The sequence below is a fragment of the Lutra lutra genome, chromosome 1 (assembly GCF_902655055.1).
Source record: "Lutra lutra chromosome 1, mLutLut1.2, whole genome shotgun sequence".
NCBI classification, from domain to species: domain Eukaryota; kingdom Metazoa; phylum Chordata; class Mammalia; order Carnivora; family Mustelidae; genus Lutra; species Lutra lutra.
The window spans coordinates 49,327,146-49,345,308 of record NC_062278.1 but is presented as its reverse complement, the minus strand read 5'-3'; the positions used below and the strand labels follow the sequence as shown (position 1 = coordinate 49,345,308).

Sequence of the window (18,163 nt, the reverse complement as noted above, 5' to 3'; positions counted from 1 at the left end):
AATTCGCCTCCCCATGAATCTGTGCTGGCCTTAGTAACATACCTGGACCATAGAAGGTGGCAGAGCGATGTTTTAGAAGGTTATGCAGCTTCTGCTTAGGGCTCCTGGGACATTCTAGGAACCCTTAGCTGTCACATGAGTCTGACTGCCCTGATTGCCATGCTGGAAAGGCCGCAAGAAATTGTCCCCCTATACAGTCTCAAATTAGTCTAGTCCTCAAGCTCTTTGCACCAAGGTGTGAGACCCTGAGTGAAGCTGTCTTGAACTCCCCAGACCAGTCCATTTGTCAGAAGAATAAACTATTGACACCAAGACAGGAGTCAATCAAGCCTGGGCAAATTCCTGAGCAATAAAACTTTAAGATGTAATAAAATAGCTGTTTTAAGCCACTAAGTTGCTTTAAGCCACTGCCATTGAGATAGTTTGTTAAGCAGCAATAAATAACAGGAACCTAGGCACAGAAACTATTTTTTATGGTTTTACTTTTTTTCATAATTTAACAAGGGGAACCGTCTTACACTGTTGGTGGGAATGCAAGTTGGTGCAGTCACTTTGGAGAACAGTGTGGAGATTCCTCAAGAAATTAAAAATAGAGCTTCCCTAGGACCCTGAAATTGCACTACTGGGTATTTACCCCAAAGATACAGATGTAGTGAAAAGAAGGGCCATCTGTACCCCCAATGTTTATAGCAGCAATGGCCATGGTCGCCAAACTGTGGAAAAAACCAAGATGCCCTTCAACGGACGAATGGATAAGGAAGATGTGGTCCCTATACACTATGGAGTATTATGCCTCCATCAGAAAGGATGAATACCCAACTTTTGTAGCAACAAGGACAGGACTGGAGGAGATTATGCTGAGTGAAATAAGTCAAGCAGAGAGAGTCAATTATCATATGGTTTCACTTATTTGTGGAGCATAACAAATAGCATGGAGGACAAGGGAGGAGAAGGGAGTTGAGGGAAATTGGAAGGGGAGGTGAACCATGAGAGACTATGGACTCTGAAAAACAATCTGAGGGTTTTGAAGGGGCGGGGAGTGGGAGGTTGGGGGATCCAGATGGTGGGTATTAGAGAGGGCATGGATTGCATGGAGCACTGGGTGTGGTGCAAAAATAATGAATACTGTTACGCTGAAAAATAAAAAAATTTTTTTAAAAATTAAGTCTCCTCCTCATTGTTGGATTTGAGGCTAGTTTTCACTGATTTGGAAAAACAACAAAAGGTAAAGATAGGGGAGAATAGCCTAGAGGACTTCAGGTTCAGTGCTAGATCAATGCTAAGATCAAGTCTGCATAACAAACACTCCTAGTCCAATAGGAATGAATTAGTCACTGGCACCCTTTATTGGTGGCTACTCCACTACAGGCTCATCATTTAGTGATGGACCAGTATCTTCATGCAATTCAGATGATGGAATACCTTTCTCTAGGCAGACATAGCCTGATACCAGACTGTGAGGAGTAAAGTACAGGTTGGATCTCTGCCCCCACTTGCTCCAGCATTCTTGTGCGGGGCACAATGCCCATAATCTATATGTAATATCTTTAGAAGTATAAGCAAGGCAACATTTCTACATTTGCAAATGACACAAACTCTTATGGGTGGTAATGAGCTAAGTTGATAAGGATTGATGAGATAGATCTTACAAATCTGTGAGTGGGCAGAAAGGTGGAAAGTGAGTGCCTAAAGTATACATATGTGCCATCAGTCACAGCTAAGGAGAAGGAGCTAGGCTGACTGTAGATTGTTCCCTGAAGATAAATGCAGAGGCTCCTTCTGACAGCAAAAAGAACAGCCACTTGATTGAATCATCAAGTGACATTTCCCCTGAGAAACAAAAAAGCGCCACCCACTCAACTAATGCTTTGATGGAAGTTGCACAAGGCAAAAACCATCAGGAGAAAAACTGGGGGAAAATTAACAGCATGAGGCCTCAGAGGAAGCACAGACTATATATCATAAGTGGGGTATGAAGGACAAACCAATCAGATCCCAATGGAAGAAGCTGCAGTGATGCAGGGGGTAACTGACTACAGCATGCTTGGGACTGGAAACCAGTAGATAGGATGATAGTGGTAATGGAAGCAAACTATTCCTGGCGGTGGCAGCAGTGGCAGCACTCGAGTTGGTTTCTTAGCTGATGTAGGTGTTGGACAGCAATGGTGGCACCGGATCGTTCAATATTGGCAACAGGAATGGAAATGAAGCAGCAGTCAGGGAATTGGTCAATAAACACTTCATCAACTCTTTACTCAGCACTGACCACATTTCAGGTATTATGCTGCATGGATAAATAAGTTAACAAACAATTATCGTGTGCCCAGCCTTGCAATAGATACGGGAGCACAAAGACTACTAGAACATGATTCTCACTGCTCAAGGACTCAGAACTGAGTATGGGTGCCACATGATAAGAAATAATTATGGCAATGTGGGAATTGTGAGGAAAATATTTATACTGTTGTATAGGCCCAATGAAGAAAGAAAAAACATAGCCCTTTGCTCTCACATATAGCTTTACTAGAGACACTATGTTAGGCACCATAAAAGGTAAAAGGATAAGTATGGGACATAGCTTCTGATTTGGGATGCTTATGGTCTAACAGATGAGGCAGGACAAGTATAATTCTGTAAACCAAGGTAAAAAGGGCTATGTTTTAAGAAAGTTCCAGCAAAGTATTTGGGGAGTTTAAAGGAAAGCTCATAATATAGTAGACACTCAGTTTTGCTTAAAGTAAATGAGGAACCTTTTTCTATCTCATCCTACATGTCATTTTTTCCATCTTTGATACCCTTCAATATCAATTACTTAAAAACAATATCTATTGCATGCTTACTATATGCTTTGGACTGAATGTTTGTGTCTCCCCCACAAACACCAAATTCTTAGGTTGAATTCCTAGCTCCTAATGTGATGGTGTCTGGAGATAGAGCCTTTGGGAGGTAATTAGGGTTAAATTAGATCATGAGGGTGGGACCCTGGTCCCACGGGATTAGTGCCTTTCTAAGAAGAAGCACTAAAGAGCTTGTGTGCATAAGCTCTCTCTCTCTCCCCTAGTTACCACAAAAAGAGAGATAGACAGAGACAGAGACACAAAGACAGAGAAATCATGTGAGGACACAAGGAGAAGGCAGCCATCTGCAAGCCAGAAATAGAGCTCTCACTAGAAACCACATTGACTAGAACTTTGATCTTGGACTTCCCAGCCTCCAGAACTGTGAGAAATAAATTTTCATTGTTCAAGCCACACAGTCTGTGGTATTTGGCTATAGCAGCCCTAAGAAGTTAATACAGACTTGGTACAGTGAGTGACACCCCAGTCTCCCTCAAACTCATGCCCTTACATGTAAAACAAGTTCATTTCATCCCAGCAGCCCCCAAAGTCTTAACTCATTCCAGCACCTACTCTAAAATCTAAAGTCCAAAGTCTCATTTCAATATCATACAAATCAAGTATGGGTGAGACTTGAGATATGATTTATCTTGAAGCAAAATTCCTGTGCAGCTGTGAACCTATGAAATCAAACATGTTATTTGCTTCTAAAATACAACGATGTGACAGACTTAATTATAGACGTTTCCATTCCAAAAGGGAAAAATATGAAAGAAGGGGTAAAGGGTCCCAAACAAGTTCAAAATTTAATACAGTCAGTGCCATTAGATTTTTGTTGTTGTTCTCTTTAGTCCCAGCTGGCAGTGTTTCTTCTTCTGGTATCATCCTTTCTCTATTTCTGGCCTCTGCTGAGGTGGCTGATGAAGCCCATGAGTTCCATCAAGATCTATCAAATCGTTGTTCAGCTATACCATTAGTGTTCTCTTGAGAACAAGCTTTCTTGTTTTTTGCAATATGGACAGACTAAGAATTTTCCAATCTCCAAGTTTTCATTCCTTTTCACCTAATGGTTCCATCTTTAACTCATCTGCCTCCTCTTCCATTCTACTATAAGCAATGGGAAGAACTTTCAATACTTTGCTTAGAAATCTCTTAAATATCCAATTTCGTCACTCATAATTTCTATCTTCTACAAGATACTAGGACAAAATGCAGCCAAGTTCTTTGGCACTTTATAAGAAAAATCACTTTCCTCCAGTTTCCAATAGCCCTTTCCTCATTTCCTCTGAGACTTCACTGAAATAGGCTTTAATATCCATATTTTTACCAACATTCTGTTCATGATTATATATTTATGTAAGAAAATGAAAGCTTTGTCTCCACCTCTCATTTTTTCTTTCTGAGCCCTCAACAGAATTGCCTTTAATGTCCTTATGTCTACCAACAGTTCCTTCATGGAAATCTCAGCTTTTACTAGCACACAACTCAAAACTCCTTCAGCCTCTACCTATCACAAGCCCAAAGCCACTTCCACATTTTTAGGTATCTTCTAATAGCAGCACTCCACTCCTAGTACTAAAATCTGTATTACTTAGCATGCTCCAGAGAAGCAAAACCAGAAACTACTAGACATACATATTTATAAGATTTACTATAAAGGAATGGACTAATGGAATTATGGAGGTTGAGAAGTCCCAAGATCTGCAGTTGAGAGAGAACTGAGAGAGCTGATGGTGCAAATTCCAGTCTGAAAGCTGGCAAGCTCAAGTAAGACCCAAAAGCCAAAGCTGTAGTACAATTCCAAAGGCATGAAAAAAACCAATGATCCAGCTCAAGGTAGTCAAGCTGTGGAACATCGCTCTTACTGAGGAAAAGTGGGCCTTTTTATTCTTTTCAAGCCTTCAACTGATTTGGGCTTTACTCAGTCTATTGATTCAAATGTTAATCTCATCGAAAAAACAGCCTCACAGACACACCCAGAACAATTTTTGACCAAATATCTGGGCACATGTGGCCTAGTCAACACATGAAATTAACTATTACAAGGACTATCTTCTGGGCTCTGGGAGTATAAGACAAGCTAAGTTTCTGTCTGCATAGAGTTTATATCCTGTGACGGGTCCCCTAAATAATTTTAAACACTGCTAAGTGCTATGAATGTGGACCAAGGAAATAGAAGAAGTGTATAGGAGGAGGAGATGGCCAGACATTTAACCTCATAGGAAGTGGAGAGGGTCTAAAAGTTTTTGAGCTCAAGAATGAAACTGGGATTTTGCATTGGGAAGAGTAATCTAGTATCTAAGTGCAGAATGACACATAGAAGAAAGGTACTGGAAGCTGGGAAGCTGATACAGCGTTCAGTAAAGATAAAGAAAATAGAGAAAAGAAAAAAAGAGAAGAAACAACTATTTATTCAGCATCTATTATATGCCAGACACACTTCTAAGTGTTTTCATGTATTTGAACTGGGAGGTGGCAGGGGGCATGAAAAGGAAAAAAATATATATTACAAGTGAATCAGTAAGACTTCACAGAAGATTTTGTGTTTACATATGTATATATTGGTACATTCACTTGTGCTAGGTAAGTAGAGTTGTAAAAGAGAAAGGTCCAAAAAGCGTAAGCTTTCAAATATGGGTAGCTAGTAAGGTAACAGTGGCATTGTGAGAAAAAGGGGATTTACAAAGGGAAAGACTGAGGAGGGAAGATGATGAGTTATATTCTTTAAAATAAGGCATCCAGGCATTTTCTGCTCAGAAAATAGTAGGAAATTATAGGGCTAGGAGGTGTACAGATACGTCATACTAAGAAATACTTAGATATTAATGATCTTCAGAGAAATGGTACCTGAAGCAATGAGACATACTTTGGTTACTAATGGAGAGATTGCAGACAAAGAACAAATTCTTTCAGATTACTATACTTGAGGAAAATCTGGAGCTGTGCTGTCCAATATGGTAATCATTAGTCACACAAAGCTATTTAAGTCTATTAAAATGAAAACAAAATATTTAGTCACACTAGCTGTATCTCCAAGTGCTCAATAGCTACACATGGCTATTGGACATCAACAGATAACAAATCATATTGGATGTCACAGATTAAAAAAACACTTCCAACATCACAGAAAGTTCTATTGGACAGCATTTATCTGGAAATTGGTCAGTGATTAGAAGAACCAGGAGAATTTAGTCTCCTGAAAGCCAGGGAAAACCATGTTTCAAGAAGGGAAAGACAAATGATACCAAATGCTTCAGTAAAATCAAATAAAAGTCAAAAACAAACAATGAATTAAGTGACCTTTAAAGTAGTTTCAGACTAGTAACAAAATTAGAAACCAGATTATAAGAGATTTTGGATGAAATGGATGATAAGTATAGATAACAGGCATAAACAATTCTTCTCAGTATTTTGCAGTGAAGAAAAACAGAGAATGGAAACCTAAGGAAAAACTGAAAGAGAATCGAACTGTGTATGTATGTGCTTCGTATGTCTATGGACTCACTGGAAGCCTTGAGCACCAATCAAGCAGCTATCTACCAACTCTACCAATAAGAAAGCCTTTCATGTAGCAATGACAATTGAGGGGCTAGAATCATACAATTTCATAGGTAGGAAGAGACTTAGAAATCATCTAATCCACTGGTCACATTGGTGCCCACAGTCACACACATGGCTTGTTAGTATTAAAATCTAGAATAAGAACTCAGATCTCTTGCATACCAGTCCATTAGATGTTCTACCTCATTTCAACTGACTCCCAAGATAGACCACAGAAGAGGTGAAGACATCTATTGAATTCCATTAATCTAGCAGGAAAAACAAAATGTTTATGCTCACATATACAAAACTTCAATTTTCTTAGAGACAATTTTACTTCTCTCCTTTAAAATTAAGAAAAACAGAAAACTAAGCAATGAATGTATGCTATTTTGTAACAATATACTAAAAAGAAATTAAATGTTATCTAATTAAATCTTTCACATATAGGTGTGAGAGGAATGTTTTCACTATTTCACAGCTCAGAAATTTATGCCTTAGGTCAGCAAGGTCATAGAACTAATGACATTCTTACTCAGTTCTACATTACAATCAATAAGGAAATGATGGAAAAAATGGGAGAAAAGAGATGAATAGGCTAGGGAATGAAAATGTTATGTTCAACAAATCACAAAAGTAACAAGAACAAATTCATTTACTGATGCCAATCTCAAAACCAATAAAAGCAGCCTTTTAGATAAATATTAATTAAACAGTGTTTCAAGAAATTCTAACACTAATCACCTTTGGAGAGGGGAACTGGGTAGCTAGGGATACGGTGACTTTTCACAGTAAACCCTTTATAACTTTTGGATTGCAACCATAACAACGTTATCTATTCTGATAAGTTTTTTTTAAAACTTCAAATGACTTAGTTCCTACCAATAGTACTTACTAGCATTCTACAATCCCCTGAGGCTGCAGAAAAATGGAAACTGTGGTAAAGAAATATCCTAACTCTATTCTAAAACAGCAAGGGAGAAATAGCATTAAGGGACAGAAGACTTTCCTCTGAGGGCTGGGAATCAGGAAGGAAGAAAAGACGATTGCCTGCAACAATCCCTATTTGATCAACTCAGTTCTGTTGCTATTATTTTTAGCTCACCTTTTGAGTCTGTTGCTGAGGAACCCTATTACCTGAAAGCAGTTTACTAATAGGAACCTACATGAAGCAGAAGAAAAGCAACGATACCGAAACCTTCGAATTGGGCCATTCTAATTTAATCATTCTATTTTAAATAAATAATTTTTTATTTTAAATAAACTATTTTTAATAAATTATTTAAAATAAACTATCTTTCAATCATTATGTAGTTCTACTGTGATGCTGAAAATCCTGTTGCGCCCAAAAGCAAAATGAACCTTTGTAAATTTTTAATATAAGGGGCTGCAGACCAGTATACTTGATATGCGGAGCCATAACTCTGGATTCATTCTCTATTAATACTAGTCTTTTCCTACTGAAAATACTATGAAATCCGAACAATTCCTTGCAAGGGAAATTCTTGTATTTTAAGACGTCTGGTGCAGAGCATGGGGAAAGGACTTGACAAAGCTACTCGATATATGATAGCTATGAATTGAAATTTCGTTTTGGGAATGAAGCAAGAAGGCTGAAGACAGCTAATGCAAAACTCGCAAGGCGGTGGGCGGATCAGAGCACTGCGGAGGGCGCGGGTGTTCCAGGGATCGAGACGTGGGCTGGGATGTCAGGAGAAATCCAGCACAAGGCACAAATATGTACAGGAAAGCTGCAAGCAGGTGGGAACTCTGGATCTTCACATTTCTACCCACTCAGTTCAAGAACTTCATTAACAACACACGGACGTCATCGCTTTCGTAACTGGTGCAGACGGTGAACCGCGGGGACTCTGTTCAAGCCGTTTTGACGGAAGCCAACTTAGATTAGCCCGTTTCCACCCTGTCTGATTTCTACCATCTGCCGTTGCCCCCAGCAATCTCAAATTCCTCCATACTACAATCCGGCCACGGTAGAAATAAGGAAATCGATGATACAACGGACTAGCTCTAGCTGAGTTCTTCCTTCACACACCTCTAACAGTCTTTTTAATTCGTTGGTTTCCAGGACTTCATAACCAAACTACCTGCCCCAAAGGTCTAAGAAGGGCCTACGTGGCGGTAATGGGAGAACGAAGCCCAAATTCCACCAATAAACTGGACTACTCGGGCTACGCCCCGCCCACCATTCCTGCCAACCAATAACATTCACAACTCTTCCGCTACTCCCGCCCGTTCTTGGGATCGCTGAAGATCCCGCATGCTCGCCTGCGCACCATAGATCCACCCTATGTGCGTCCCTCCTCCGCTTCCCCAGATAAGAGATCCCTCTGAAGGCGGAGGGAACGACAGTGGCTACCACCGGAAGCCCAAGATCCTAGAAGCTAGTCTCACAAACAGCAGCGCCCCGAAAGGAAAGAGAAAGGGCCACTAACGACGCCCCCTCCCGCCCTGTTTCCCTCTGACCCGGAAGTAATTTCCCCCCTTCTCTTCACTCCGCCCCCCCCCCCCCCCCCCCCCCCCCCCCCACCGTTGAGACGGGAGGAAAGGGACGGCCGGGTCTGGCCCGGCATGCCCTAGGCTTCCGGTGACCTCCGGCCCTTTTCTGTCGTCCGCTCTCGCTGCCTAGCGTGCTCGCTAGCCCACGGCTTTCCTTCCCTCCCTCCAGTGTTCCTTCGCACACTACTTGGTGACTGAGGCGCCCACGACCAGCAGGGAGGCGGCGGCGGAGGACACTCGTCATGGCCGCCTCTAAGCCTGTGGAGGCGGCGGTGGTCGCGGCGGCTGCGCCTAGCTCCGGGAGTGGGGTGGGCGGCGGCGGCGCGACTGCGGGCCCTGGTACTGGGGGCCTACCGCGATGGCAGCTGGCGCTAGCAGTCGGGGCGCCCTTGCTGCTGGGCGCAGGTGCCATGTACCTGTGGAGCCGGCAGAGGCGACGCCGGGAGGCTGGGGGCCGAGGTGATGCCGGCGGTTTAAAGCGTAACAGCGAACGGAAGACCCCAGAGGGCAGGGCCAGTCCGGCCCCGGGCAGCGGACATCCCGAGGGCCCCGGTGCTCACCTGGAAATGGTGAGAGAAACCGCCCTGGGCTGTGGAGGTGGAACCCAGCGGGTGAAGGCTTTCCTTGACAAGTTGTGCGGGTCAGGGGGCTTCCCATCAGACGAAAGCTGCCGGGCAGCACATGGGTTTAGGGAAGCACATTTCTGGCTGCCTTTGTAGGGATTGGGATAGCCCGAGGACACAAGTTAGTGTTTTCTTTGATATAGTATCCTTTTGGTTTCAAAAAAATACTTGTCTTTTTTCTCAGTGACACAGCATTTATCACTGGCGTTTTGGGTACGGGGGACTTTTGCAAATACGAAGATTGTATTTAACTAGTAAAGGAAGCCAGATTCCATTTATGATTAATACATTGTGGTTGATAGGAATTGTGGTTTCCAAGGCCTAGAACTTGATCCATAATAACCTTTTAATAATAAGCCACCCCTGTTTTATGAAGTCTCTCAAGGTAGGGGATAGGTAAATACAGTGACTGTTGGTTGGCAGAGTGAAATGGTGTTGAGTAGCTTTTTTTTTTTTTTTTAAATCTGTGGGAGCGAATTCTTAAACTTTTTTGGTAGAAGCATGTTAAGTTCATTTTCTAATTTTACCTGAAAATTTACATGTTCAAGCCTGACATGCGTGATAAAGATTCTTTGATGTTAGGCCAAGCATCAGAGTATTTGGCGAACTGCTTTGCATGGTTTTGTTACCTACTGTTAAATCCTTTCGGTATCTGACAGCTGTGGGGAGTAAGCCTGGCTGCATTTAACAATACTGGGATGGGGTGGGGTGGAAGATTTTATTTCCCTCTCGGATTGTACAGTGATGGTTCAGAGTAAATCAGAGTTCAGAGAAACCTTTGGTCAAATAGCTCCCAAATACATTTGCAAGTCATTTCCATATTATATTATTCAGGTTAAAGACATGATTTTACTAAGTAGTCAAATAAGCTTTAAAGGAAGTTTTGATGTGGGAGTGAACTACCATAGTTTAATGCCCACTATATGTTAGGCTTTTGCTAGGTTGTGACAGGGCCAGATAGTCTTTGTAGTGGGAGAGTAAAACATTGCCGCTTTTTTTTTTTTTTTTTTTTTTTAATGTAGAAAAGATGCGGTATGGTATGCTGGAAGAGCCCATGGACTCTGAGAACTAGGAGATGTGCACTTTGTTGTGGACTCTCTAGCATAGTTATTTTATCTCTCTGGTCTAGTGTCATCCACCTACTATAAGAGGATTACAATATTTTAGGTCTCATGACTTTGCCAGCCCTAAAAATTGTTGCCTCTGAGTGCTGCTAACGAGAGTGTTAATCGGGAGATTCTTTGAATTCGCACTTGTGTGTGTCATTTTCATGTCTGAAATTCTCTGATCATTTCCAATTTCATTTGTTTAATTTTAATCACAGAAGAATAGTGAATGAATGAGAAACAAAGCTTTTAGTGCTATAGTCACTAAACATAAAAATAATTTTTATACATGAAACTTTGTGACGTACGCACAAAGTAATGATATTCTGGTACACAGACAGATGTAGATGTCTTAGGCATTTCTTTTTTCAAACTTGGGACTCTTTTGAAATGTGCATTTCTTTAAAACTTCATTGAGTATGGTAACTTTTTTATCTTTTTTTTAAAAATCTGGTTGTTTTTTAATCTGATAAAATATATAGTTATTCTGGTATTCAAGTTTTTTTAATGTTACACAGGAGTTATCCCACATGAAATGGTTAGGAACCACTAATCTAAGCACTCTAGAATGGGAAGGGAGAAATGTACTTAAACGTTTTAATTAGGGGGTCACAGACTGAGTAATCTCTGTTTTCAGTCTTTTTTTTTTTTTTGAAGTAAAGTAATTCTCTCCCCTTAAACAAGCTTCTAGTTATTTTTTAAAAATCAGAATGACCAATGACATTCCTATATAACTAAGTACAATGAACACCTTTCAGTCTTTATCTCACTTGATCCTTGGTGATATTTCACATCGTCTTCTCTTAATTTTCATAACTTCCTGTGGCTTCTGACATAGTATATTCTGGTTATCTTTGCTTTTTAAAAAATTTCTTGATACCTCCCTTGATGATTGTTCTTGGTGTCCTTTCCAGGCTCTTTTCTCTGCCTCTTCCTTTTCTTGATCTTCATGTTCTATCATAAGCATTCTTAACCTTCCACACCCTCACTAGATGCTTGCTTGCTGTATGGGAGTTTTATCTCATATACTGATAGCTCCCTAATTTCTTGTCTATAGCCTAGACCTCTCAAGAGACCCAAATTTAAGGAGAATTTTCACTTCATTACTTCACAAATATTTCACATCCAGACTCCCCTGTTTTTCCTGAGAGTACCTCTTATCAATGTTCCTCATCCAACTAGTTTCCCAAGCCAGAGACTTGGATATCATCTTAACTTTCTGCTCCTTGCATGTTTTCCACATCCAATCCAGGAAAATATCTAGAAAATTCTTAAGTCTGACTACTACATTTCCACTGCCATTATTTCTCAACTAAATAACTGCTCTTCTTATTGCCTTCTAAATCCTTTTTGTCACTGCCAGAATTTGACAGCCCATGCTTAAAATCATTAAGTGGTGTTCTGTTATTCCCCATAACATAAAGTTCAAACCCGTCATCATTTAGGACCTTCCATAATATTGATCCTGCTTACCTCTTCAACTTTATCTCTTCTTCTTTTTTTTTTTTTTTTTTTAAGATTTTATTTATTTATTTGACAGAGACACAGTGAGAGAGGGAATGCAAGCTGGGGGAGTGGGAGAGGGAGAAGCAGGCTTCCTCCCTGCCCAGGGAACCTGATGTGGGGCTTAATCCCAGGACCCTGACACTTCCTCATGTTTTTCACCTTTGGATATTCTCTGAACACTGCCCAATACGCCTACCTTCTCATCCTTCAAATAACATGTAGGTATTTTAATCTTTTCTGAAACCCTTTACCTGGGCATACCACTATGTGATTACATAACAATCTGAACTATGCCCTTCCATAGCACTTACCACATTGTACTAGAGTTGCTTCACATATTCTATGGAATATGTGAAGGCTAGGACTGGCTCTGTCTCACTGTTGTCTTCTCAGAACCTAATACAGTGCTTGGTAGAAAGCAGAGGTTGAGTAAATCTACCAGTGAAGCTTCATTGTTTGTACGTGTACATGTGTGTGTGTGTATACACACATAATTCCACAAGTTGAGTATTTTTTTTCAGAACTCCAGCTTTTCATTTTTATTCTACCAGTCAATCCTAGAAGTTGCTATAACAGTCTTAAATCTTATTTAGGCATTCTTTTTATAAATCACTTGATTTTGGATCAACTATAGCCATAATCCTGCAGAAGCTGTGTTCTTACAAGTGGGTTCTTAGGTAAAGTGCTCTGTACTGTGATTTAGTAGGTGGGGTTGGTTGTAGATTTTAAAATATAATATGGGAAAGAACTTTATTATTATTTCAGGTATTTTCTTGTTATCCTAGCTTTTATTCATATAAAAGTAACAGTTGGTTGATAGAGTATTTTAAAAGACCGTTGCTCATGCTATAAGTTTTCCACCATTGATTGCTATTTCTTTTAAGCTGAAACTCAAATTTTAAAATATGCTCTTGGAATTTGGTAAATTTAAGGGAATGAAACCATTGAAAAGAAACACTATCAAACTAAAGTGTCAAAAGTATATTTTAACTGGATATAAATGTGTAATTATGAGGATACCCATTTTATTTTCTTATACACAGATTCCAGTTCATTTCCTTTCACAGTGACTATATGTGATCATCAGAATAATACTTTATAAATACTTGCTAGAAATATATAGTGAGTTCTTATTGCCAAATGTATATCATTGAAAGCTTTCTGTAATGTAGTTAATGTTACCATTGCAGGACTTGTTTTAAAGGACTCTTAGGTCTCCTGAATTCCTTGTGTATGTAAAGTAACCTTCACTGACTGTCAAACCTTGATTTTTTTTTCTAAGTTTGTATTCCACTAAATTTACTGGTATTATACTTAAATATCTGTCACTTTTGTCTTTAGATGTTAATTGTTTTCCAGAACAGATATGTCTCTACAAAAGGTGTGAGGCAGATTCCTAGGTTTTGCCTCTCATTTGACAAGTTCTAGCAGTGTTTGTAGAAGAGAGGAGACATACATACTACTTTTCTCATTGTTTCCTTTTAGATTTATTACCTGAGTTATTTGTTTTTAATTCTTGTGTCTTACCCACATAGTTTAGATGTATGTGTGTATACATATATATGCAGTTGCTCTTTGGGCCTAATAATTTTCTGGTTATTACACGGTATACTCATCACCTAATGTACATTTTCCTGATGTGAATTGGGATTTTAGGGTTTTTAATCAGTAGTAATTCTGAGAGAGAAGCTGCCAGTCTCTTTGTTTGTTTCTTACACTGCCCCTGGTATTTCTTCAGAATAAAGACTATCCTGTTGGTTGTTGTACAGTGGAGTTACATCAAGTGTGCTTTTAACTAAAATGAATTCAGTTATAATAGCTTGGATTAAAGAAAAAGGTCTGATTGTGCTGATGATTCTCTTTGTCTTTTCATATAAAGACCTTTTGCCCCTAGAGTCAGTACTGAACAAGATAGGATATCTGAATCTATTGTCTTTGATTTAGTTCCAGAAGGCAAATCTGGGTGTGATTCTAATGATATTCTTGATAAAACATGGATGATGACCCATGTAGTACAGAAGTAAAGTTTAGGCAACCTGGAGTCAGATTGCTTGAATTTGAATCCTCCCTTAGGCAAATTAGTCTTTCCAGCCTTCAGTTGCTTTATTTGTAAAATGAGGATAGTAATAGCACCTACATAGCATCCCCAGTGGAGTACTTTGTTAAAGATTCTTCAAAAGTAATTTTGGCTTAATGCATTGACTTCAGGATTCCTTATAAGATTTGGTGCCAAATATTTGTTGAATTCATTTAGCAGAATCACATCAAGTCACGGAGTTGACTCTGCTGGGCAGTTAATACGAAGAGATGAAATTTAAAGTGTGGGTGGAAAAAAACAAAGTTTTCTAGTAGACTATTGTAAATTATACTTGATGTGACATACTGGGCAGATGCAAATATCTTTTTCATAATCCATCTGTATTCTTACCAGTATTCACAGAGTTTGAATTTATGCCCATTTATGGAAATAGAGTATATGGCTGAAGTAAAGTTTAAGAGTCCTTATGTAGGTAATAGTGGAAAGTTATTGGAGGGTTTTGAGCAAGGAATGACGTGATAAAATTTACTTGTTAAAAGAATTTTCAGGGTGCCTGTGTGGCTCAGTCAGTGAAGCACCTGCCTTCAGCTCAGGTCATTATCCCAGGGTCTGGGGATCGGATCGAGTCCTGCATAGGGCTCCTTGCTCAGCAGGAAATCTGCTTCTCCCTCTGCCCATTGCTCCCCCTGCTTATACTCTCTTTGACAAGTAAATAAATAAAATTTTTTCAGATCAATTAGAAAATAATTTGTAATAAATGCAGAGAGGTGCATTTTCACAGAGTTTTAGTGTAAAATATTATGGAATGTTAGAACCTTAAAAAGACTATCCAAAGCAAAACTGATTTCCAATAAGGTAAATGGCTTTATAGTCTTTTAAATCTCCCTAGTAGCTTTTAGATATGCAAATGGACCATATGAAAGATACTAGCATTTCGAGATGTTCCCATTATGTTTTAGATCTGCATATCTTCATTTCTCATTTATAAAAATATGCTTTCAAAATTAATTGTCTTTGGGCTTATTTCCTCACTTTAATCTTTAATTCTGAAAGTTATTATTGTAACTCGAGAATGTAGACTGGTGGCAGAGGGTGGGAAGTGACTGAAAAGTAGTACAAAGTATTCCTGTAGGATATAATTAAAATACCTCAAAAAGAATTGTTAGTTGTGTGTTTTCTAATATAAACTTTTTGTCTGGTGCATATATTTTCATTTCTGCCTGGTTTTCACCTCAAAGCTTATGAAAATAGGGTCTAGTTCCTGACATAGGAGAAGACTGACATTATGTTAACCAGCTTTTTGTCCTAAATTTTATCAGCAGGCTGAAATAATTAGTTTTTCTGTACTGTCCCTGTTGTGATTCCATTCTTTCTCTGCATTTTTATCAACGAAGGGAAATAGTTGGACAGAAAGTAATGAGGCAGGCAGTGAGCTTAGGGTAATATGGATGTTAACCAAGATAATCTTTCCCAAAAATACAGTTTGGTTGCTTTCTGGGGTGGCAGAGGAGGATAATTTGCAACTTAGTGATTTGCCTATGTAATTTGATCCTTTTCCACAGTGTCATTCAGATCATTGTGGGGATTGGGTTTTGTTTCTGTTTTTGTGGGGTTTTGTTGTTTTGGGGGGGTTGTCAATGGGGTTTTTGTTTTGTTTTGTTTCTAACAGTATAATAAGGAAGGGAAATTAATCAGTCTGGTCTTGGCCTTAGGATTTAAAGAATCTTTTTTTTTTTTTTTTTTTTTTTTTTTAAGTAATCTCTACACCCACTATGGGGCTTGAACTCAGAACTCCAAGATCAGGAGTCGCATGCTCTAATGACTGAGCCATCCAAGCACCCTAGAGTAGAAGAATTTTTAGTAATTTTAAAAGGAGCTATTATAAAATTTGACTAAGTGGAGGAAAATAGCTAAGTGAAAGATTCACTTGATTGGTTTTAAGTTGATTTAGACTATGCTGAATAAATGTAAGAAGTGTCTATCCTAAGCAGAAGAAGGAAGCCTTGTGTACTCATTTTTCTGTCTTTTAACTTGTCAGTCCTTGCTATGACTGCTTTTTCTGGTATTCTGTATGGTAGTATTTAGCCTTAAACTTCTAGTAGACGGGAAAGAGTTCATCACTATTTCTCCTAATGAAACAAGGTCATTAATTCTGTCCAGAAAATGTTTTTTATCTAATCTGCAAATCTTTCTTTAAAATACTAAATAAATCTTCAATAGGACTGTAGTCAAATATACTTCTCACATGCTTTTAATATGCCACATTATTTTCTACATAAACAGTCCCTAGTGTTTAAGGATGTGTATTAGCCATATTCTAAATGACTTAGAAACATTGTAAACATTTTGCCAGGAATTGGAAGAATGTTTTTCTTGATATGTAACATCAAAAGTATCTGAGTTTCATTATTTTGAAGTTTTATTAGGCACAGAAAGATTTGTAATTATGATGTGTTCTTGGCAGATTGTGCCTTTTATCAATATAACTGTCCTGTGTTCCATCTGAAACTTCTTAATAGTTATTTGTCTGATACTCCCTTCTGTTTCTTAATGTTTGCCTTCGTAACCTTTTTGACATTTTTTTTGACCTGTCACTTTGTTTTAGGTCATGAATGGGCAGCATAGTTTTCTAATATGGAGATTTAACCTTTTCACATTATTGTTATTATTAACATATTTAATGATCCTGCTATATGTAAGCTGCCTTTTTGTTTCTTTATCCCCACCTTCCTATTTATATTGGTCATTTGTCCCACTTTGGGGTTCATTTTTAGTGGTAAGGAAATTGTACCACCTCTATTTCTGTTCTTGTGTTCAACCTTAAAAGCTAGTTTGGCTAGGTATAAGATTGTAAATTGAGGATAATCTTTCTTCAGAACTTTAAGTTGTTATTTCATTGTGTTTTTTAGTACCTCATGTTTATGACATTCTAATACCAGTTTGGTTCTTTTTCCTTTGTGGATAGTCTGTTTTTTCAATCCAAAAACTTTCAGGCTTTCGTTGGGAGATTTCACTGTGATGTGTCTGAAAATGTGTCATTTCAGCTCCAGGAACTTTTCTAGTATTTCCTTAAACACACTGTTCTGTGCCTCCCTTTCTAAACTCCAGATAGATAGATGTTGGAATATCTGAATTTATACTCCCATGTCATTTAACTTTTCCTCCAAACTTTTCACCTCCATGTCCTCTGTTTTCACTGCATTCTGGCAGATACCTTTGCTTTACCTTTTACTTGTTAATTTGCTCCTCAGTTATGCCCATTCTAATATGCAGTCTCAGTCCATCTATTAAGGTGATTGCAATAATCCTTTTTTAATTTTTAGGATATCTAATTAGTGCTCTGGAAAGGCAGCCTCTGTTTTCCAATTTTTAGAGGGCAAGGGAGAAAGAAAATCTTAAGCAGGCTCCACACCCAGCACAGAGCCCAACTTGGGGCTTGATCTTACTACCCTGAGATCATAACCTAAGCCAAAGTCAAGAGTCAGACACATAACTGACTGAGCCACCTAGCCACCCCAAAAGCAGCCTCTTTTTTAAAATGACTGTGATAGCCTCTTATTCCTCTGATACTAAAGTTTGTTTGCTTGGTTTATCCTGCTTTTCTCAAATACTAGTTTCTATTTGAGTTGGGAGCCTCTCTCTCATGTTAGCAGTACTCAGTAGTGTGGTCTCTTGGAAGACAGCTTTCTTGGAAGACAGCCCAGGTATGCCTGTCACTAGTCTCTTGGGTGTAATCGATCCTTGCTCCTTCCAGATGACTGAGCCCTACTCCAGTCTGACTTCTGCATCTCTCAGTGGAGTGGAAGTTCTGTTGAGGTTGCTTCAAATGCAGTTTTCTAGCAATCACCATGATAGTTGTCCTCCTGTAGTCCACAGTCACATAAGAGATTCCTGGTTGTCTACTATGGATATTTTCTGCCAAGGATTTTTACTGTCAAAGTTTTGGAGGATGATTAAGGCTTTTGACAAATGGAAGATTTTATATTCATCTTTTAA

At 39.0% G+C, this 18,163-nt stretch overlaps 2 protein-coding genes across 3 annotated transcripts in view; one reads left to right on the top strand and one right to left on the bottom strand.

Annotated features, from left to right (window-relative positions):
• The window catches only part of LNP1 (leukemia NUP98 fusion partner 1), a 35,799-nt gene extending 26,959 nt beyond the window's left edge, over positions 1–8,840 (bottom strand). The window contains exons 1-2 of one of the 2 annotated variants that reach the window (XM_047723138.1): positions 8,431–8,840; positions 7,483–7,539 (exon numbers count right to left, since the gene is read on the bottom strand). The gene's annotated coding sequence lies outside the window, so the exon portion shown is untranslated. The remainder of the gene's footprint in view (positions 1–7,482; positions 7,540–8,430) is intronic. The other variant, XM_047723131.1, reaches the window with a different exon arrangement.
• An 86-nt stretch (positions 8,841–8,926) lies between these two features.
• The window catches only part of TOMM70 (translocase of outer mitochondrial membrane 70), a 32,046-nt gene continuing 22,809 nt past the window's right edge, over positions 8,927–18,163 (top strand). Inside the window, exon 1 of the mRNA XM_047723123.1 lies at positions 8,927–9,463. Within this exon, the coding sequence (XP_047579079.1) occupies positions 9,137–9,463 (327 nt within the window). The 5' untranslated portion in view covers positions 8,927–9,136. The remainder of the gene's footprint in view (positions 9,464–18,163) is intronic.